The following is a 24,164-nucleotide window of genomic DNA, read 5'->3' as shown; positions in this document are numbered from 1 at the left end:
ACCTCGTCCACCACCTTGTCCATTGTTATGTCCAAAAGGGTGGTGTCTTTGATCTACATCAGTTGTTGTTGATACTCTATTAGTTAGACGTGGACATCTGTTCCAAAAATGTCCCAACTCTCCACATTTCAAGCATCGAATATCCAAGCGTGAAGGATTTTGGGCATTAGTAGCTTAAGATATTTGTGGTTTTCCATTATATTGGGAAACCTTATTGGTCGTCTGGCACCGTTAAAACTTTGATTTTAATCCCTTGCTCCTTCATTAAGGGCTTAGCTCGTAGTAAAGCATCTTGCACAGTAGTAGGTTTCATGGCTTCTAATCGCGAGCTGATTGGTTCTTTAAAACCTTGTCAAAAATAGGCTACATGCTTCTCTATGGTCATTGGCGGAGCATAACACCTAAGCCTTACAAAATTTGAGTAGTAATCTTCGAAGGATTAGTTATAGTGTTTCAAGCTAAAGAACTAAACCCTTGAGATTTCATGAATGTATCAAATTTTCGATACCATTCCCGAGGTGCATGTTTCAGCCCATACAAAGTCCTTTTGAGTTTACATACCATCTTTTCCTTCCCTTGTGTGACAAAACCTTTAGGCTACTGCATATAGATTTCCTCATGCAAATCACCATATAAGAATGCGGTTTTTACATCCATATGTATGAGTTCCCAATCCCCTAATGCAACCACGTCCAAAATGATCTGCAAAGTGATCATCTTGACTTCTGGAGAAAAGATCTCATCAAAATCAATTTCGTGTTTCCGCTCGTACCCTTTGACAACCAATCATGCCTTGTACTTTACCAAGGAACTAGAAGTGACTTTCTTTTTGTAAACCCATTTGCATGGCAAAAATTTCTTTGCTTTTGAAAAATGCACCAAATCCCAAGTATCATTCTTCTCAAGAGATTCCATTTCTGACAGCATGGCCTTATACCATTTCTCATTGTCCAAACGAGTTGATGCTTCCTTGAAGCAAGACGATTCACCACAATCTATGAGCATGACATAATCAGCAATAGAAACAAATCTATATGGCTGCCTTGATGGTCGGATTGACCCCCAAACCAAAGGCTCCATATTTCCAGCTTGTAAATCTACAGCTTGTTGTCTTGACATTTTTGATTGACCAACTGATTCAAACTATCCAAAGTTTAATTGTCATGCATGTTGTTTTGCATGTGGGTCTGCTCGTTTTGATTGTCCTAATTTGTGCTGCTTTGACTGTGTACTATAATGGGCAATTTTTGGCTGAGAATTTTCAACACCATCCCCTCCCACCCAAAGACTTACATGGTGGCAAATTAATCAAATGTACAGTTGTCATAATAGACTCTACCCAAAAACCATGGTTATGTAGCATGAGACAACATACATCATACTTTTTCTTGAATAGTCCAATTCAACCACTCTACAACACCATTCTGGGGTGGATTATGAGGTGCAACCAGCTCCCTGTTTATCCCTTTATTGTCACAAAAGTCCTGGAAAGACATTGACACATACTCACCCCCATTTCCAAAGTGCAGACACTTTACCTTGCTAGCTGACTTGATTTTCAGTAAGTGCCACATATTGTTTGAACTTATCCGGGTCCTCATCCTTATGCTAGATGAAATAGATCCACACCTTATGGGTAGCATCATCCACAAAGATAACAAAATACTGCTTTCCCCCTAGATATAGCCCTGGCATTTGACATACATTGAAATGTACCAAATCCAAGGGAGAAGCCTAAACAATGAAACATATTTCATGTGAGAAGTTTGAGCATGTTTGCCATAGATACAGTGATCACAATGGTCAAAATCAGCATACCTCAAATATGGTAAATACTCCAAACAAGAAAGTGCCTTCATTTTGGTTTGACTCATGTGTTTCAACCTACCATGCCACAAGAAAACACTTGGCTGCTCGGTTATGGTGACTACATGGTTCCACACACCAGATACATGAAGTGGATACATAGTGTCACTTTTAGGACCTCTAGCAATGATCCTAGGTCCCTAGCTGATTTGCCACTTGCTTACCCCAAAGGTAGTGTGATAGTGATCAGCATCTAGCTGCCTTGTGCTTATCAGGCTCTTCTTGAGCTCGGGTACATGCCTCACATGATGCAATGTAGAATCTGATCCAGGATGAAATTTCAGTTGCACATTGTCGATTCCCTCAATATCACGTGCATGGTTGTCCCCCAAATGAACAACACCCTCTCTGCCAGCATTGTAGCTAGGGAGCCATTCCCGATGTGGTGTCACATGGAATGAAGCACCTGAATCCAAAATCCATATGTCTATGTCATCATCAGACTCAGCAACCAAAGATTGTGTAGTAAAAGAAGAAGCGAAGATAATATCATTGCCACTATTCTCATGACTGACTACATTGATTTCCTCTATCTTAACCATGCTCTTCTTTTCAGGTTGACCATCCTTTTTGTGATCCCTACTATCATCAGCCTTTTTACCCTTGCCTTTCTCTTTCTTCCACTTAAAGTAATCCCGCTTAAAGTGTCCTTTCTTGCCACAATGATGGCACTCAACATCTTTCCCATGAGATTTGTTGTTGCCTTTGTTTTCTGATTTCTCCTTTTGCTGAGATCTACCTCTAGTATGCAATGCATTGGAAGACTTATTAGTTGCAATATTCTATATATACAACTCTTCCCTTAGCAAAGAGCTCTTCACATCAGAATACATCATAGTAGCATTGGAGTTGCTCATGGTTGTCCTGAATGTATACCAACTTTCAGGCATAGTGCATAGTAGGAAAGTAGCTTTGAATTTATCATCACTGTTGAATTTTAGAGAAAGCATATGGCTAAAAACCAAGTTGAACTCATTAAGATGTATAGTCATGGTTGTACCTTGCTTCATGAAAAGGTCCATCAAATTATTCAATTAGTAAACCTTGCTAACAACATTTTTCTGAGCATACAAGTCCTCAAGTCTAGTCCACATAGCATAGGAAGAATTCAACTTCTCTATGTTGAATAGCAAAGAGTCAAAAACTAAAATCTCTATTGTAGATCATGCAAGCTCATCTAGATCTTCCCAATCCGATGGCTCTATGTTTGTTGGTCGTACTCCCTTTGTCTAGATAGGCTTCACTTGTTTCTTCTACACCAAGACATTGTAGGACTGTTTTTAATTGCCATATGGGAAAATTATGTGCACCCTCAAGCTTCTTGATGTGCAAGAGATTGTTACTTTCACTATTGCTTGCCATGAATTCAGTCCAAAAAAGAAAAATTGAAGCCTTTGATGAGACCGGAATCTCAAACTTGGTCTGCAGCACTGATAGCCGCCGACAAAGAAGCACAAGATCAGTTGCGCATACTATTTTGAGCCAGTCTCAAAAAATCTGCAGAATTCATATTATCCAACAATCTGATTCAGTTGGCATCAATCCAATTCAACTTCAGCAATTTAGATTCAGCTTTAGCAACTCAAATTTATGCACTTTTGGAATAAAAAATTTGGAGCAATTCCGAACATTTTGAAAACCAAGTCCAGTCAACACCAAAAAAATAGGTTCTCGCACACTTTGAGAAACCCTCGTTGCTTGCCTAACTCAAAACTTACTTACAAAGCTTACAAATCTAAGAGCTCAAAGCTCATAAGCACCTCAGTCTTGTGTGCACGCTCCATAGGTCTGTTGTTCCACCTGCAAGACCAAGATGATCTTGCTTTGAATCTTGCACACTACTATAGTGACAAAGACTGCTTGCACACTCTGATGTTGAACCAGAAATCTAGTGTCAAAACACATCTTTGATGTTGACCTATGCTTACTGCACCAACTTGTGAGACCAACGCTCTGATACGAGTTTGTAAGGATTGAGTGAAGCTCAAACTGCGGATTCAAACTCGGTAGTTTCCTCAATCTGCATATTCAGACTCAACAATCTACAAAATTAAGACATAATAGTCTAATTGTACTACAAAATCAGATGCAGCAGTAAAGTGATGGAGATGCATGTATAGAAGATGAGTAGAAGTTAGAGATTGAGAGGATGGCTTCGACACAGCATTTGTGGGTACAAAAATAGATGAACCTCTTTAGGTTTTTCTCATAGATATAGTGTAGGATTATACAACCGCCCGATGAGGGTGAGAATATACAACCACCCAATAAGGGTGCCGACAGGCACATGGCCTTTATCCCAATACAAAATCCAAGTAAATTAATAACCAAACGGTATTAAACTAATATTCAAAAAGTTTCTTTTAGAGCAAATGGAAAAAAACCCAGGTTTGAGTAATTTTTCAAAGTAAGTATCACACAGAGATAAATTCAAACATCGAATGACAAGCTTTGTGCAAAATGTAAAATCTTTGCACAGTCACTCCACTCATTTGAAAGCTGAAATTTTAACCTTTGAAAAATCTCTTTGGGCATCTTATGTGAATTCTGCCAAGTGTATAAAAAACATGCCATTAGGTATACATTTCAGAGATGAATAATCATCATGTGTTTATCAATGACGTTGCATAAATTACCAATGAGTGAAGACCATAGCACAAATACAACCATAGCATTGAAATTACAATGGATGTTTATAGGTAATATGTTCCTAAAATCAAAAGAAACAAGTTAGTTACACATGCGTAAGTAACTTTGGATTAATCTACAACCTAAAACCAGCAGAGTCAAAATAATACAATATATGTGAGCAAAAACCCAATCTATAGACAATAAAAGGCCACCTAACACCAGTCAACCTAACAAGGAATTATAGACAGTGGGTCAATTAAAGCCAATAGAAAAAAAAATCTAAATCCAACGTCATGGTCTTCCCAATAACATAGGTGGGCCTTGTGTTTAGGACGTGTGTTTTGCTGTATTAAACTAAATACATATACACAAAAGAAAATAATGTTCAAAAGACAACTTGCTTTAGATAACTGGATAGAGATTTGTACAAAAACATGTCAGTCTTAGATTCACTTTTGTACGATATAATAAAAATGAGGCATCATTCCAATGATCTTATACAAACAACTATTGAGTTGTGGAGATCTACCTAGCGGATAAAGTCTGGCTCTTCAATGCCGAACAACAGCTAAGCCAAAAAAATTCCTAAGTAAAAATAGAATTCTCACCTGCATCCATATAAACAAGACAATAGATTCGTTAGCTTTGAATACATATTATAGGTGTCAATGAACCTATCAGTTGTTATCCATGCCCTACTTAAAAACTCTTTAACTTAAACCTACTATCCTTTTTCGAGTATCAAATAGTTCAAAGTATTCAGGAGACTAACAACCCATCAAAGAGTAACTATATAATCCAAAAGAAGTTTAATATATCCATATGTTTTGATAGTGATCAGAAGGCCACCCCCCCCATTTTTATCCAAGTGTCAAAAGTTCTCCTTAATTTTAAAGTATACTAGTACAGCCAGCCGCCTTCGGCGGCCTCTCTCTCCCTCTTTTGGAACGTAGCCTTCAACTCGTAGCTTGCGCCACGTGTAAAGTGGACTCCCCTCCGCCATATTATGTTAAATAGATTCATTGTGATCAGAAGGCCACCACCCCCTCTGATCCAAGTGTCAAAAAGATCCCCTTTAAAAAAAATTAATGTATTCAAAACATGATGTAACTTTTTGATTTATAAATCAGGGAAGTTATGTATCTTTCTCACTGCAAAAAATATTTTTAATTGTTATGTGGATCAAAAGGCCATCACCCCCTTTTATTCAATTGGTATAACCACCATTAAATTAAGTCTATTAAAGTTTGTTTTGAGTAGTCATTTATTATGGTCTTGGACTATCCAGTTTATCAACTTGAAGCCACATGTTAAAATGTCCAGATATCTGCCTTTTCAGGTAAAGTCTCGACAAAAGTCATTTGTTTACTTCTCAAAAGTCTTAAGTGATGCTAACTAATTAGTACAAAAGGCAATAAAGAGCCTGTACTTTGACAAAAAATAGGCTGGGAAAATAGTTCAACAAAAAACCTTATCAATCAAAAGTCCAATAATAACTAGAGTTAAAACCATAAGTCAAGACCACAGCCAACAAAAATTACTAAGTTTCCAACCTAAAGTATAGATCAAATTCCACTAGGACCCTATCATTCTTGAAGACCATTTTCAAGAGCCACAAGACAATCATTAGAAATGGGTATAGTTGAAAGGCACATTAATATATTTTTCTGGCTAAAATTTCAATCTACAACCACTTGTTTGAAAAATCAAAGAACATGGCCTTTGTTAACCTTATCTGAGCTAGTTTCAAGACCATAGGTAGAGTATTAGCTACTCATAGGCAAGTCAAATTCTCCCAAAAAAAGTAGATGCATGCATATATTACAGGTAAATATAGTGAATATGGAATTAATAATTTTTGAGCAAGATCGAATGTGTAATCCAAGCTTGTCAGCCATCCAACAAGGGTCCAAGCTTTAAATACTCAGAAAATGTCCTAGGAGCTAGGTATAACAAAAGTCATCAACCAGCCAAGTATAAAAAGAATAAGACAAGTAAAGCTTCTCCAAAACACCAGTTATGAGTTTAGGAAACCTGTTAGAGAGGCTAGGTCTAATTTACTAGGATATTAATTTAGAGATCACAATTTAGTGACATACTCGTTACAATATAGGCAAGTAGATAGCTTAAAATTAACTATGTAAGTGACAATAATGACACCTTAAATCACGCAATTAGCTTGGTTTGGTTTTGCAATATATCTAGATTCCTCACATTGTTGTTGTAGCTTCTCTCTCATGAGATTGGATTAGGCTTTGTTGGGAAGGAATTTTCTTAAATGGTTCTTTCACCATATTTTAAGAGTATTGCTCTGTTTGAGTTTGTTTAATACTAAATATATCTTTCTTGAGAAGAAGACACACTTGGAAAGCCTTGCAAAAAAGAGTATAAACCTAACGTAGATGAAATATGGAGCAGGGATCTTCATCTCTTCAACTTTGTGAAATCAAAATTCAGCATATTGCCATCTAAAGCTCTTTATGGACAAGACTATCTTACACTAATAAACTAGATTGATTCTCGAGTAAAAGCCTTGAGATAAATCCTTGATAAAATGCAACAATAGATGGGGCTTGATTTGTGAAGAGATAAAAGAATTATGCAAAACCAAAGTATGAGAGGCTTCTTGATAAAGGTATAGGGTATTTTGAGTGTAAAACCTAAACGTAGCTCTTTCTTTTATTGTGGAACTTAAACTATTCTTAAGAAGGTTAAAGCTCACGCTTTCAATTTGAGTTACCTCCATATAAAGGTACATAATGTGGACATATGTGTTCACTCAAGAGAGATGTAAAAGTCATTAGATAACTCTCATCTAGTAATTATAGTGGACTAACATTTTGGATTATAGCCATAAGGGATACTACACATGCTCAAAACCACGCAAAGACTCTGCTATCACTAAGGATTAAAGTAATGGTCAACTCACCTTAACACCTACATGGAAACATGGCAATATACTCAATAGATAACTATTTTTATTTTATGTCAAGGTGAGGATACCTCAAACACTTCAGTTGTGGAAGAATGTAAGTTTCTCAATCCTATGGGTAGTGTGTATTTGGTTTGGAGAGAAGAAGGGGGGCGGGGGGGGGGGGGGGTGGTGGTTCAAATCTGGATATCAGGTTGTTTTGTTGGGCAATCTTTATACATGTGGCTTGAAACTCAAATCATATACGTACCAAAAGTAAGATGCACAAATACGTACCAAAAGTAAGATGCACAACATTTATGCTCTGTGGAAATCCATGCATGTCAGGACTTATTAGCATACCCTCCCTAGGTCAGTAGCTTGAGATTCGACAAAGTCTGACTGACGTAATTGCCGCATCTCCTCAGCTAGACTTTGAACTACAGTTATCTTTGACTCGTCCATTCCATTTGTTATCTTCTCCTCATCAAATTCTATGATCAGTTTTCCTTCTTGAGTACCGAAAGACCGAGGTGATACCTTTGTGGATGGTCCTAGCCTCACAGCATTTTGTTGGCTGCTCTGGCATCTTCTTGGCTAGATCTTATGTGACCTTACTTGCTACAAGAGAGAGAAGTGCTAGTGTGAGCATCATTAAGAGAGAGAGGGGGGAGGAAGGAGAAAGAGAAGAAGAAGAAGAGAATTAGAACATCGTAGGAAACTATCCCAAGTGACCTTAAAGATCTATCCGACGAGGAGAGTTGAACTCAAGACGTGTTATTCAAGAGGGAAATGGCATAACCAATTTACCACACTTGGGTGATAGAAGAAGAACAAGAAGAGAGTTTTAACGTCATAGGAAACTATAGAGAGACAGAGTGTGTGTGTGTCAGTGAGAGATTGTGTGTGCATGTGTGCATGTGTGTTAGAGCAAGAAATAGACAAATAGATTCTATTATTATCCTCAAAAGTCAAATATCGCCTATGGGACCAAAGAAACGTATGATGTAATTTGTATGGGGTTGATAAGTGATTCTCAGGCTCCAAGATCATGGTGATGAGAATTCCATGGAGAGCCCACACTGTGGCTAGTAGAGGAAAGCATGTAGGTTTTCATGGTTGACAATATGAGGGAAGCAAGTTCAAATGTGAGAAGCAAGTCTTGTCTCTCTTTTCAAACCCCTCATTGTGCACTACCCTCTCTCTTTTCCCCCCCCCTCCCAGCTCTCCCTTCATCGAATTTCCCATTAGCGATATCACTAGTAAGGAGGTGGCAAATACACACACACATGTATATGTATATATGTATACAAATACATGCATACATACATATATGTGTGTGTGTACATATGTATATTATACATATATACAAAAACACACACATTTTTTTGTAAATCTGCTTTGATTAAACAAACACACACACACGCACACATATACATACATACAATATATATATGTATATATCATCTCTACTATATTCTCTCTCTCTCTCTATGTCCACAGAGAGAGAGAGAGAGAGAGAGAGAGAGAGAGAGAGAGAGAGAGAGAGAGAGAGAGAGAGAGAGAGAGAGAGAGAGAGAGAGAGAGAGAGAAACAAAGAGGAAGATTGTAGGAGAGGGATACAACTAAGAGAGAGAGAGAGAGAGAGAGAGAGAGAGAGAGAGAGAGAGAGATGTTTATAGTGTAGGAGAGGTATAGAAACAAAGGGATAAAGAGAAAAAATTCCACAAAAGAAAGAGTAGGTAACTGGGCTTCACTGCAATTCAAACTTTAAAAAAAAAGGAAAGAACCTCACTAAACATTGTTAAGATAGTCTAAAAATATAAACTTGCAAGCTCTCCAAGACGTTATTTTATATAACTGCCAAAGACACTTGAAGAGTTACATGAGTGTGATGGAGAGGAGAAATAGGTACTCCAAACAATAGAATTAACGAGAGGAAGCTTATGTTATTGCCACCATCACCAAAACAAAAAACATGACAATGTTAGTGTTTTAAGGTGGAAAACAGGTGTCAAAAAAACTTCCTACATGTTATAGATGTCGCCTTAATTCATGTGCTTAAGAGCATGTGAGGGCCATACCCAGACTCGACCCTACTCACCTCCCTCAGTCCTCCAGACCGTTCCAGGGAATGACGTAGATCTATCTGCAGGTATCCCTCCCACTGGGGACCGACATTCAGACAGGACTTCGGCCTACTATCTCGAATGCCAACCCAAGGGGGTACATCCCTTCATTCAATGATTCTATCCACTTCTCATAATCAATATATCCTTAATAGCTTTCCACACCCAACATCGTGGTCCTTAGTCTTGATTCTCTTGATCTTTAACTTGAGGATCTGCTCTTGCTTTCTTGTTCTCCCTTGGTTCTTGGCGATAACCCTTTTTTCCTGACAAGCAGGCACGGCAGTTATCACTTTCCCCCAAGAAGAGGGATCTTGCAATCCTACCTGGTCTCACTCGTCCCCGATTACCCTTTTTTATCCCACGTAGTCCTAGCGTTTAACATAAAATTCTTAAATCAACATCCGGCCATCTGACCCTCCGGATCTGCCCACCCACCGAACCATTTCATGAAAATCCCTTCCCGAGGTAGTACTTAACTACTACAAAATCAGGAAGACAGTAGTCTATCAGACATCATCAAACAACAAGCATCATGCAATCTGTTGCATACCCTCGTTCAGGGAAATTCATTTGGTTGTTCCCACCAGATCTTTATTTAGAAACTTTTTTAATTCATTTCCTTTCCTTTATCTGCTATAATTAGCTTGTAACTAGTTTCCTAACTAATCATGCAACACATTTAGTTTCAACCAATTCATCTTACCTCCCCATTCAGGCCAAGATAATCAGTTACAAGCCATCAAAATGGCAGCACCTTCACAATATTTCCCAGAATTAAGTGTTTGGGAAAGTCTCATCAAGTAATTTAATCATTCCTTCCTAAACATTTTATTTCGAGAGGTATAACACCATTTGGTGATAGATGCACATGATAGCCCCTATATTCCTAGCCTTTCCAGTTTCTTTTTTAGCAACCAAGTCGAACAAATTTCCTTAATTAAATTCACATCATCCTCCCTGAGTATAACCTTCTCATCCAACTATTGGCATTAGGCCATACCCAGATTATGGCCGATTTCCAATAAGATACCGCGGGTACTTCACCCGGTCGGGCAAAAATAAAACAAACCCATTCATCCCTTATCCCTCGGGCATGAATGACCTAGGTATAACAACTTGCCGGTTACACTACCCTAGCCGAAAAGGGCCAATCTCCGACAAGTTCCCCAAGAGAATCCTCTCAATGGGCCGGCCTTTCAATCAAATTGACCCCAAGAAGATCCATCTTGATTTCCGGTCATTTCCAGACAATCTTCAAAACTCCTAGTTAAATCTATGTTTTGCAATGGGCTATCCCTATCACCTCACGAGATTCCTTTTTAACTCCTAGTTGGTAATTCCCAGGTTCATTCATTTATAAACCTTAATTCCTACTTTCATTAATTATCTACTAGCCAAGTTTATTTAGAAAATACAAGCGAGTTTTTGCCATAGGCAGTTTGATGGTTAATGTCTTTTCGGAAAAGCCAACTTTTTAAGTTCAATCCCCGTTTTGTCGATTCTCAAGTTTTTGCAATCCTTTGCCATCCATGGGGCATCTCCATGGAAGCTTGTAGAGTTTTCGGTTCAAACAACTCGGAGATCAATTCCGCGAAGTTATCCCCAATCTCCCCCATCCCGTATTTGCAAACAAACTTGAAATTGAAAAACTTTAGAAATAATCTTCAATACAAAAAATTGAACTACTTCTATCGAGTTTAGAGAACTATTCTCTTATTATGGTGCCTAGATTTCCATTTTAGGAAGCTAGAAGGTCATCCTATAATTTATGAGTTTTCGAACTTTCCATTAAAGCTTAAACCTAAAATACAAGGTAGTCACTAAAGTTTACACCTAAGTGCAAAGTTACCATTAATGCTTAGCTTAAGAGTGCAAATCTACCTTTGAAATTTAACTTAATGATGCATAGATACTCTTAACACTTAACCCTAATTGCGAGGTTTCCATTAAAGCTTAAACCTAAAATACAAGGTAGTCACTAAAGCTTACACCAAAGTGCAAAGTTACCATTAAAGCTTAGCTTACGAGAGTAAATCTACCTTTGAAGCTTAACTTTATGATGCATAGATACTCTTATCAGTTGACCCTAATTGTAAGGTTTCCATTAAAGCTTAAACCTAAAAATGCAAGATAATCACTAAAGATTACATCTAAGTGCAACGTTATCATTAAAGCTTAGATTATGAGTGCAAATCTACCTTTGAAGCTTAACTTTATCATGCGTAGATACGCTTATCACTTAACCCTAATTGCAAGGTTTCCATTAAAGCTTAAAACCTAAAAATGCAAGGTAATCACTAAATCTTACATCTTATAAGTGCAAAGTTACCATTAAAACTTAGCTTACGAGTGCAAATCTACCTTTGAAGCTTAACTCTATGATGCGTAGATACTCTTATCACTTAACCCTAATTGCAAGGTTTCCGTTAAAGCTTAAAACCTAAAAATGCAAGGTAATCACTAAAGCTTACATCTATGTGCAAAGTTACCATTAGAGCTTAGCTTACGAGCGCAAATCTACCTTTGAAGCGTAATTTAATGATGCATAACTACCATTAATACTTATCCCTAATTCCAAGGTTACCATTAAAGCTTAAACTTAAAATGATGTACATAAACCTTCCTAGTATTAAAACACATGGATTAATTAATCCTACTAGAAATGAAGATTACCTCCTCTAAGCAAGAGGGAAGTGGGGTTGAAGTCCTTCTTGAAGAGATGTGAGGCTCAAGGAGGAAGGAAAGGGATTTATGGTGAAGAGAAAGGAGAGAGGAGCTTCTTCACAAAAACCCTCAAGGGTTTGGCCTTCAAGAGAGGGAGAGAGCAAGAGCAAGGTTTAATGGAAACCTTGATATAGTTAAGCATAGTCTTGAGCATGGCAAGTATGTAAGTATCTTAGCAATATATGTGTGTAAAAATACAAAGGAGAGGGGGTGTTTATATAGGAAATGGTGGGTGGAATTCTCTTCTCAATTCCTTTTGGACCCCAATTCTCTTCTCAATTCCTATTGGACCCCAAATTCTCTTCTCAAAAGCTATTGGACCCTATTTCTTTGCTCAAATGTTATTGGACCCCAATTCTCCTCTCAATTGCTATTGACCCCATTTCTCTTCTCAAATGCTATTGGACCCCAATTTTCTTCTTAGTTCTTATCTCTTAACTTTACCTTTCAATTAAGTTAGTCCCTTTTTCTCCTAGTTTTCGATCTAGATCAGTTCTCACGTGGATCTTCATAGAGAAGTATACAAATAATCTTAATCTTTTTGGAAAAATATAGGGATGATGTAATTTCTTATCCAAAATATCCTTGTCTTATCATTCTGGAGTAAAGTCTCGTTGTCTGCATGACTTCTTTGTCGGTCTTGCTTTTCTAAACTGAAAAAATTCTGAATGGCTCTAGGGTTTAGGGAGGGACCTTACAAAATCCCCAACAAAAAGAAAGAGTTGTCCTCAGCTCGGGACATGCTTTAGAGAGGAGACAGAGTCAATCTTTGGTCAACTTATGATTGAAGATGTTCAGTAACTTTAGGGTATTTAGATTAAAGGGCATTGAAACTGGTATGGACTTTGAAGGGTGCTACCATTTAACGAGCCTTGAAAAGCGAGCGAGACAAATGAGTTGGAGATATCTTGTAGCTGAAATCCTAGTAATACTCGACTACGCTTAACTTTATTTTTATTCCATGTTTGTATACAAACTGTGTACGCTCCATTTTGTTTTTTTGCTTATTCCTCAACACCATGCAGGAAATTTAGTAAGCATTTTTAGTTCTAGGTTATATTTATCCCCACTCTCTTCTTAAGTTAGTACTTACCACACACTTTTTATTGATTAGCTCCAAGAGCGTGTTACTGAAGTGAGAAGAAACCAAAGAGTCCCATAAACTTTATCATTAGTAAAATGGCCATAGTCATAAGAAGGCAAACCCATAAACTACCTATATACCTGCACAACAATCATGACATTCTTGCCATATGTTTAAGGCATAAACATCCATTACTTCTGTCATTGAAACCATAAACATAAAGCTTTTCAAAATAAGAAAGATTATAATTACAATCTTCTACAGAGACACACATATAACCCACTCACACTTCTCATACATAGATCATGACTAGAGAGAGAGAGTGTTCAAACATGAAAAATGACACTCTAAAATAACTAATGCACAAAAGCAAACTTTTCCAGTTCTCATTAAGGAAACAACCAAAAAGAATACTCTTCAAATTTCTTAGTGACTCAACACCTAAAGTTTGCCGACTAAAAGTGAGAGAATCTGGTTTGATTTGACTCATTGCAAAGAGCTTTTGACTGCAAAAAAGTACACATAAATAACTTGGTTTTTCATTAAACATCATGATCTCCATACACCACCTAGGTTAAGTGGAAATAGAGAAAGAGGGAATAGAGGAAAGGGAGGGGGGGAGAGTAGGTTGTTGTGGATAGCTAGTACAAAAAAATTAAGTTGCCAAAATAGGATATAGATGATAGATAAAAAGAAAAACATGCTTAAATCGGTAGCATAAGTTTTCCATACAAGGCCTAAAACATTTAGTTCTATATAGGATGAAGTTGATAGCTAAAAGGTGAAACTAGCTTAAGCAGCCACTAGCACACGTCTTCCATACAAGGCTTGGAATAACTCTATATTTGAGAGAGCAGCTTGATGCATAAATGCATGAACATTTGCATCCAATCCAAGAGTCCTTAAAAATACAAAGTATATATGCTTGCATGGAATATAAGTACTTGCCTTTGCATCCCGTCTCACAAAGTCCTCACATGTACACCGTGGAAATTGACTAATTGTGATGGAATATGAAATCCCACATGCTTTTGATCCCTCTGATTCCAAGAAGAAAACGTGCACTTCGTTTGGGACTATTATACTCTCTCTAAGAACAGTTGCATGCATTTTAGTTGCCAAGCCAATCTTATCCTTGAAATCTTTGGTGAGTTTGCTTCTCCACTTGACCATTCTACCATCCCTCTTTTGTGGCCGTGCTGCACTTGCAGGAGGTTGAGATCGAAAGCTTTCTACAACTGCACCTTCTTGAGAGCCATCATCCAAAACAAAGCCTGACTTTCGCAATAAACTTGTCTCTTCTAAAGATAGAAACGTTCCCTTTGAGATGGGCCACACCCCAGGTGCAGGACCTGGTGGAAAAATAACAGATCCATGCACATTCCAAGCATGTTGTACATTGCTATTGCAAAACCAAATGACTTGCTCATGTGTGCCACCTGGGTATCTTCTTCTTCCCTTGAAGCAAGGGGCAGGAACACCATGCAATGTTGTTCCCCCATTTATGTTGATCTCAACCCCACACCTCTCACCTACATCAAAAAGAAAAATTTAAGACCATACAGGAAAGGTTAGCGACCAAAAATGATAGATTCAATGTTGTATTTCTAACCTGTCTCCTTGATTAACCCAAAACAACTCACTTTAGTCTTAGGAGTGCTCTCCTAATGGACCAAGTGGTCTCTGCAACTTCAGACTCCTTTACCTGCCGTACTTTGAAGCTTGGACATTGTGGAATAGCTCTAGAGGTAGTGATGGTATTATATTCAGGTCTATGACTGTCAGTCTCATGAATTGGAGTTGAGTGATCCAACTTTCTTTTTTGACGCAAACTTACTTGCTCCATGGGCTGTCTCATATACTCCGAAGAGGCAAGGCCTACTGCATCCATTGTAGAAGCAATCAAATCAATAACCTTCTTCTCAATAGCTCGAGTTGTGTGTCCTTCCATTAGCCTTTCAGCTAGTTGTTTCAAGTCCGGACCAGTACCATGATATTTTCCATCCATAAAAGACTTATATTTTTCACTTTGCTGCACTGCTAAGCATAGGTCAACAGCGGTAGCCTCATACAATGAGACATACTTTGTTGCTCCATGTGCAGCACGAATACTTGCATGTTTAGATTCAGATAGGTTAGTTGATGGCACAAATCCCAAATCCTTGTTTTGTGTAAGAAACTGATCAATCCAATGTGATGCTCGTGCATCCCACCATGCAAGCCATAGCTGTAAGCTTTGTAGTTGTCCCTCAATAATGTGGTTGTCAGTCCAATAGTTTTGTATAGCTTGCTTACATCGTTCCTTCTGCATCTCAGTAGGTGCACTTCTCCACTGCCTGCACATATACTTGTGCTCTTCTTGAAAGGCTGGCTTAATGCACTTCTTAGTGTGATCCACCATATTTGTCTCCCAGTGAAACTTGCAAGACCTCTCTTTCTCCTCCACCTTATTATTTGGACCACCAAAGTAGACTGTGCGCACTGCAATCCAATTTTGCTGAGCCTCATCTGACATGAAACCTCTAAATTGAGGAAGTGGAAAACCATTTTGCACCATTTGGTTGTTTAACATTTTCCAAAATTGAACCTGAGCATGGTGATCTTGCACCTTAAACTCACAAGTTGCGATTGTGAGCAACTCACGTACATGTGGATCATATACATGGGCTCCCATTGTGCACCAGCCCTTCACCTGATGCACATGATCAAAATGCACCCATTGACCCTCCAATGAGCCACCTGCTTGCATTCGATTAAGAAGATCCACTCCTAAACCTGGACACTTAGATGACATCTTAAACACATGTGGCTAGCTATCATCACCAAGTTGATCAGGAAAAAGAACACTTTGGATAAATGGAAATATACATCTTTGTTTCAGTCTCAAAATAGCATCCAGCCCAGTGTCCCCTTGAAGAAAATCTTTTCTAGCAGCCTGGATGGACCTTCTGATTCGAGCTTTTTGAGAGATGGGAGTAATTTGATCTAGCACTTTGTGCAAGTAACCCTCTGAAGAAGTCTTGTGAGAAGCACCATCCTCATGAATCAATAGCTCCATGATCAAGTCCCTTGTGACTGAGACTTCAATTTGCTTGCATGTGCTAGAAGGCTCAATGGTTGCCCGTGTGAACACCTTATTGTGAACAACCTCCTCCACCCATTTTGATAACCCCTTTGCCACTGGATGATTATGAAAGCCCATGTGTATGGCACATCTTGTTGTGCCATCTCTATCTCGAGGGATACAGTAGTATATGAATGCTTGACAAGTTTTGATACATTCTGGTGATTCACCACAGTGCTTACAAAGAAGAACTCCATTTTCTTTGTTCAACGGTCCAACAGGTGGCGCAGATTGAAGCTTGCCTTTCCACTGAGTCTCATTCACTGTTCCAAACATATCGACACAAGCACAATCAATGTTATAACACCTTAAGTGTCCACAACACCTACTTATTCTCACTATTCCTTTAAAGGCATCAACATAGCTGGTCTTGTATGTTGTCCAAACATGTCCATCAAGCCTTTGCTCCATGGCTTTCATGTTAGAACCATCTTTGCAAGGTGGAAGCTCAAACAAAGAGTAGCCATCATATTCAAGCAGAAGCTCATCAAGTTTTTGACTAACTTGTGCTGGAGAAAGAGCAACATGAAGAGAGCTAAACAGTGGAAGCTTCTGAAGACTTGAAAGAATGCTAATCTCTTTTTCTACTAATTTTTGTACTTGTCGCTTTTCTAGCTTGTAAACACGTCCATTGTTATCATGAAGCTTATACCCATGACTTCCATCCTCTAATGAAACTATAGAAAGAGATACAGCTACATCATCTATAGAAGTTGCTTCAGATAGAATAATGTCTTGGTCTGCAAGTTGAAAATACTCCTTTAGAGCAGTGAGACTAATATCACACATCTCTGTGTCATATCTAATTGAGAGAACTCTTTCTTCATATGTAATAAGAACTGAGTGAGGCATTGTAAGAGTGAAGCATCCAGAGACAAATGCAGAGCTCAGGACAAAATAGGTTCGCTTTCAATATCCAAAGCCAACAAATCCATAGAAATAATTTTCTTGAGCCTTGAGAAAATGTCGAGAAAAAGGTTGGCATTAGTAATAAATGGGATGGCATTTAAAAAGTTCGTGCAATCATCTGTTTGATAGGGACGGACCAGGATCTGTTCGTGCAATCATCTATTTGATAAAAGAACACAATCCACGAGGAAAGTAAAAGCTTTTGTCACAATTTACGAGGAAAGTAGCTTTTGATTTATGTTCACTTAAATTTTAAAACATTTCCTTTTGGTCTATGCTCATTAAAGTTTTAAAGCATTTTTTTGTGAATATCAATTTTAATTTTTAACTAATTTTGATTTTTAAATAATATTGTGCCGAAGTCACGCTCTTGGCAAAAGCTCACCATTTTTGGTTGTAGCTAAATAAAGAACTGAACTTTGTTTTTGCACTCTCCAAGAACTGCTCACAGGGGCTCTCCAAGAACTGCTCACAGGGGTCTGTGTTATTGCATTTGGAGACGCTATTCTAACAAGGCCGGTGAGGAGAAATGAATCATTTTGTTTTCATCTGCTCACCAAGGGTTTCATTGTTGCATTTGGAAAAGAAAATCTCAGAGCGCCGGTGAGAGAGGGGACTTTATTTTGCTCACCAAGGTTTTTGTGCTTGCATTTGGAAACGCTTTCATGGCAGTGCTGGTGAGACATGAGTGTGGAGTTAAAATCTTTGAAATTTGAGGTTTTGAGTCCTCACCACAGCTTTGAGGTTTGCGTTTGGAAACGCAACTTGGAGAAGCTAGGTGAGGAGAGAAGATGTGGGCAGATTTTCGCTCAAGGGTTTGATGTTTCACTCAACAAGGCTTTAACGTTTCACTCACCAAGCTGTGGGAATTTCACTCACCAAGGCTTTGACATTTGCGTTTGGAAACGCAACTTGGAGAAGCTAGGTGAGGAGAAGCTTTGGAAACGCCAGGTGAGGAGAAGGTGTGGGAAAATCTCTGGCAGCTCGCAAACTTCCGCCTATTTGCAGTTTAAGATTTTCGCATTTCACTGATTTTCGCAGTCAAGCAGTTCGCAGATTTCTATAGATTTCGCAGTTTAGCAGTTTGCAAATTTTTGCAGTCCAGCAGATTTGTGCAATCTAGCAGTTTTTCGTAGATTTCTGCAGTCCAGCAGTTCGCAGAATTTTACAGTTCGCAAAATTTTACAGTCCAACAGTTCGCAGATTTTCACAGCTTGCAGATTTGTGCAGTTCGCAGATTTTTACAGCTCGTACATTTTTGCAGTTTGCAGATTTTTCAACAGTTTAGCAAATCTTCGCAGTCCCAAGCACTTCCAAGTCCGTAGGTAAAATCTATTTAATGGTTAGGCTAAATGAGAGAGAGAGAGAGAGAGAGAGAGAGAGAGAGAGAGAGAGAGAGAGAGAGAGAGAGAGAGAGAGAGAGAGAGAGAGAGAGAGAGAGAGAGAGAGAGAGAGAGAGAGAGAGAGAGAGAGAGAGAGAGAGAGAGAGAGAGAGAGGAGAGGATGGGATCGTTAAAAATGAAATGACTTGGGCAATGACTTGGTGGGAGTCGGCAATGACTTGGGGGAGTCGGCAATGGCTTGGGCTACATGGTCCCTCTAACTGCTCTCCATTGCATTGCTTATTATGACAATGGCTGCCGAGTCCCTTTTGCCCTTTTGCTTATCGACCCGCAACAATAACTGAGAGAGAGGGAGGAGATTACTTCGTATTGTCGGTTGTCCTCTCAGTGAGCAAAGGCAAGGGAGCATGGCTCTAAGTTAATCTTTTGTATTTTGTACATGCAACTTTACTGCACTTTATCCTTTTCTAAGTTGTGGTGTCCAAAGTAGCCAAAAGTTTCTCGCAACAAATTGTGTGCTCACCATGGGGTTGTATCTTGCGTTTCCAAATGCAAGTTTGAAGCCTCTGGTGAAGCAATGAATTCATGGTCTATGCTCAAAAAATGACATCAGTGAGAAAGATCTGAAGCAATGTGGTTTCAACTCAAAGCTTATGATTGTAGGTTCGCAATGGAAAAATCTGCAAAGAGGAAGACAACAAAGTCAACATCCGCTGAGCAAAGTCCCAACAAAAGTTTAAAGAAGAAACTGGCTTTTGTATCAGTTGAAGCTGAAGAGATTGATGTTGACACAAACCCTTTACCTCAACCAACAAATGTTGTGCAGGACAAAGATATAAACTCTGAAGCTATAGAGGATGATGATGAAGATGGAAACAATGCTCTAATAGCAAGTAATATCCAGCTGGCTGCAGGTGGTGATGTTATTGGTCGTTGCAGGGTATTGCCAGCTGATAAATGTCCTCGCATACCTCTATGCAGGTTACTGCCACATGCCAAAGTAAGAGGTCTCCGAAAAGATGTAAGTTCACTTAAAATTTCATTTGCTACAGAGAACTATATGCCATACAAGGGAACGTTTGTTGTCTCCACTTGTCTTTGCAATGGGGAAGAAACCTTGGTAACAGATATCATTAAGGCTTCTTGGGATCCTATGTGGCTGGAAGCAGATATGGAGTTTGAAAAAGAGGTATCCTTAAAAAGAGAGCTGAAATTTATGTCAAAGAAAATGTTTTATGTATGGGAGGGGAATCACAGGACAAAGGCTTGGATGGAAGTTATAACCGAACTTTTTAAAGAGGATAAATCAAGACATGTGAGAGTTATGTGTACTCTCATAGATCCAAGGAAGGTTCCAGAGATAGCCCTTCTTGCTTCTTTGCAACGCATGAACGTGTAAGTTACTTTTTTTTTGTAATTTGAATTGTGCATTGTTCTCTCAAAGGTTTAATTAATAACTTATCATATCCTTCTTTATGCAATAGGATAAATGAGCATGCAGTGATTAAACCATTGCTTTGAGATGTGCTAATTAACACCAACAACATATGTGGAAGTGATACAAAAGAGTATATTGAGTCTCTAAAAGATGAGGAGAATAAGTTAGTCAAAGGTTGCAGAAGCAAAGAGTCATGGTTTCCATTTTCGAGAGGTTACTTGGCAAGGCTTGTGTTTCAGGTACTTAATTAAACTTTTTTTGTATAGATAGATTTGGTATATGAAATTATAACTTCTATTTGTAAGCTATGTAAAGGTTGAATATAACAAGGAAGTTGCATCGGCAACGGAAACAATTGAAAGAACTATGCTAGAAGAACAAAGGGAGGATACGTTACGAAAGGAGAAAAAGATTCAGATACGAATTTCGGATAGAATTGGCAAGGTGTGTTTATTTTCACAAAACAAGTAATTGAGTTTATATTTCATTTTGAGGATTTAGGTATATATAATTAAACTTCTGTCAGGTTTTACTTTGCATACATTCCAAACTGGGTGAGCAATGGAAAAATACATTGTTTGATTTGCAATTTGAGGGTAAAGATTCATATGTGACATTGGAGAAACTTAGAATGCTTGCAACTTTTGATTTACAATCTGAAAAAAGAGTTAGAATTTTGAAACTATTAGAAGCTCCAAGAATTACAAGGGAGCAATACTTGATACCTACAAGAGAAGCTGATTTTAAAGGGTAAGTCAATTTATCATTTAGAAGTATTGGAAGACATTGGTATGTCTAAATACTAAATTCATGTTTTTGCATGTTAATTTGTGACAGTTGGTTGGTGAGAGAAATCTTTTTGTATAGGGTTGAAAGCGTGGCCATGTCCTTACTTGAATCTTCACTTGAAAGCATGGAGGAGCCACCGACAATGCCACTAGACTCTACTTTAAGAAAGTACTTTGATGGAGTGAAGTTGGAAGCTCGTAAGTATATGTTTCAAATGTTGAGTAGTAGAGATGCAAGAGGGGATCTCAAATCCGGAAAAAGTGGTAATGAGACAAAGGAGAATAAGTCCATGGAACTTGAAAAAGCGGCACAACGTGTTGTTTTTAGGTAAATTGAATGCTCTTTGCTTTGATTGTTTTTTATGTCCATTGATGTGAATGTTTTTTTTGAATATATGTGTCTATTTTAGGTTTTTAAACACCTTGTTGTCAAGAAGTTGCTTGGTGAAATAGCAAGTGTTTGCAAGGCATGGTGTAAAGTGGGTGACTCTCCTCTATGCATGTTTCCTTCTACCATGCAAGGATTGAGTAAATGGGAGATAGAAAACTGTCCATGGTGGATAGACTTTCCTTCGGGGAATCATTTGGAGGAGCAGATTGATATGTATGAATTGCATGCTGGTAAGAGATCCACAGCTTCTACGGATACTTTGGACAAAGAGGCTACAAAGAAAGCATCAAAGAAAGACATCACTAGCAAATCAAGAGGTTAATATTTTCTCCTAAATACAACCATTTGATACAATTGTTACAAGCTTTTGGGTTCTCTTTGAATGTGTGTCATTTTATGGGTTTTGTCTATATTAGGTTATGGTGAGAAATACATTCATACTCAAGAGATTGCGGAAATTCTTCTAGAAAGTGATAATGTATTAGGTGAGTTTTTTTATATAAAAAGCATGATATCTTTGTGTGCTCTTTTGATTTCCTAAAGAGTATTTATGTGTGTGTGTGTAACTTGCAGAAGACTCAACTCTTGCAAAGGAATTTGTGACATATATTCGCAATGGGCCATCAAAGATAGAATCTTATAGAGACACATGTTTTGAATCTATTTTTGGATGTTGTGTTGGTGATTATATTGAAATGGGTAGAGATTTTGAGAAAGGAAGAAAGAATGAGGCATATGGGAAGATGCATGAGTTTTTTAGTTTGCATGGTTATAAATACCATCATTATCATCATGGAGGGAAAAAAGTGAATTGGGCAGCAGGACTTGTTTTGATAGACTTTCCCACAAGTATGGTGGGAATAGATGTTGGTGAGGAGGTTCCTTTGTGGGATATGTTGACAGAGGCTCATGTATGCTATGGTATCTCCATAGGGGCTGCTAGTCTTGTTGATGATGGTTGGTTGGTCATGATTAGCCCATTGGATGGTAATCCTACTTACATTGAATTTTTCTTAAAAGATTTTATTTTTGTTCTTTTCTTTTTTGAAAATTTTGTGGTTGAAACTTGTAGGTCCTTGCCTCACTTGGATTGAAAAGTATGCATATTGTCAAGGTCTAGTCGTGGCAAGAAGAGTGATGATGGGAAGCAAAATACCATATGGAGGTTGCAAACAAGGAGAAAACACTCGCAATGTGAGTAATTGCATAACAATTGATAATACCAAGCTCTAAAAGTAATGGTTTGATGATTTAGTACTAATACTTTTCTATTGTGATGTGCATGATAGGTACGATGCAACATACTCATATTTGCTCATCGAATGGGTTACTATCCAACTTTGTATTTTGAGGATAGTAAAGCTCTTTTCAAAGGTAATTCATTGCAAAGTGATGATGATTTTTGGGCTCATTACATGCCTGAAAGCAAGAAGACACAACATCCACAATCCTCTAGATTGATTCGTGGAGCAGTTCAAAAGAGTATGAGCTTCATGGCTTGTGTCCTACGCACTTGTTGTTCTCCAGGGGGTTTAGTGATTGACATGGGTTGTGGTACGGCACCACTATCACATGCAGCCATGATATTGGGATATACATGATTTTCTTTTGACAATGATGCATCAATCATCAAGGATTTGGTGGAACCTATTAAGCTATCAAGTGAGAAGAGGCCAATTGCATCAACGGAAAAAGAACGTACAAGAGGAGTGGAGGAGTTTGTGGTCAAACCGCTTGGAAATTGTTTTTTGATGGATGACTAGTAAGTTTTACATTGGGTGTCTCTTAGACCTATGCTGCTTACTTTGGATGCTTACTTGCATGGATATTTGACTTATAAGTAACCTCTTGGTACTTTCTTTCTTTAGTTTTTAGTCTTGAGATGGTGGATTGTGTGCCATAGACATGATGCTGTTCTTTGTGGCCTTCTTTTGAAGTTAGCTAGTCCTTTTATAATGTAGTTAGTAGCTATAGTATAAATAAGATTTATTTTTAGTCAATGCTCTTTCTTTATGTATGTTTGTTTATCAATGTGTATGTCATGAAAAGTTACTTTTTTCTTTGTGCCTTTGTTAAGATTCAAGATAGGTATCATTGTGGATATAACATTGATTGTTATTGGTGGGAACACTTTCCCAGTATGCTTCCTTTTTATGCAGAGCTAGAGGCACAAAGAATGGCGGAAAATGACTCATTTGATGATGATTTTGTTGCTACTCCAAGGAGGGAAAGAAGAAAGTGTGATTTCGTTGATGATGAGTGTGAGGAGGATAAATAATTGTACAACTTGAAAACATTTATCTGGATGTTTACTTTGATAGCATTTTATTGTAGTGCTCGCTAATTATGCTTTGATTTTAAAGGGTATGTAAGGTGTTATTATCGATTTTGAAAAACCAATTGTTGTCTCTTATGAATGGTAACCATGTGTTTGTGGATGAAGCAATTTATGTAAAGTGTGGTTGTTAATATGGAGAGTGTGGTTGTTAATATGTCCTTCTCAAGCAATACGTCTACTTTACTGTCTTTTCCATAGTATGGTCTCTTTGGTCTTGAATCTTTGTGTTTTTTTTAACATTAAAATCATGCTTTCTATTCTAATCTCTTTGGTTTTTCATCAGTTTCTCTTTGTTGTTTAGTTTGTTTGTTACACACACTCTCTCTAGTCATGATCTACATATGAGAAGTATGAGCGGATTATTTGTGTGTCTCTGTAGAAGATTGTAATTATAATCCTTCTCATGTTAGAAATATTTTTGTTTATGGTTTAATGACAAAAAAGTCATGGATATTTATGCCTTACTAATCAGGTGAGGGCGAGCT

At 38.0% G+C, this 24,164-nt stretch overlaps 1 protein-coding gene and 2 pseudogenes across 1 annotated transcript; 2 read left to right on the top strand and 1 right to left on the bottom strand.

Annotated features, from left to right (window-relative positions):
• Nucleotides 1–14,606: 14,606 nt before the first annotated feature.
• On the bottom strand, nt 14,607–15,659 carry LOC147458132 (uncharacterized; annotated as a pseudogene).
• A 2,406-nt stretch (nt 15,660–18,065) lies between these two features.
• LOC147458131 (uncharacterized) lies at nt 18,066–22,469 on the top strand (annotated as a pseudogene).
• Nucleotides 22,470–22,481: 12 nt separating this feature from the next.
• Nucleotides 22,482–23,619, top strand: LOC147458130 (uncharacterized). The gene is given in 5 exon segments (XM_086511761.1): nt 22,482–22,535; nt 22,631–22,774; nt 22,776–22,800; nt 22,869–23,103; nt 23,481–23,619. Coding segments are annotated over 5 exon segments (597 nt in total).
• Nucleotides 23,620–24,164: the final 545 nt, after the last annotated feature.

This window comes from Adiantum capillus-veneris, chromosome 5 (assembly GCF_014529385.1).
Source record: "Adiantum capillus-veneris isolate H3 chromosome 5, ASM1452938v2, whole genome shotgun sequence".
NCBI classification, from domain to species: domain Eukaryota; kingdom Viridiplantae; phylum Streptophyta; class Polypodiopsida; order Polypodiales; family Pteridaceae; genus Adiantum; species Adiantum capillus-veneris.
The sequence above is the reverse complement of the archived record's forward strand: the minus strand, read 5'-3'. Positions and strand labels throughout refer to the sequence as shown.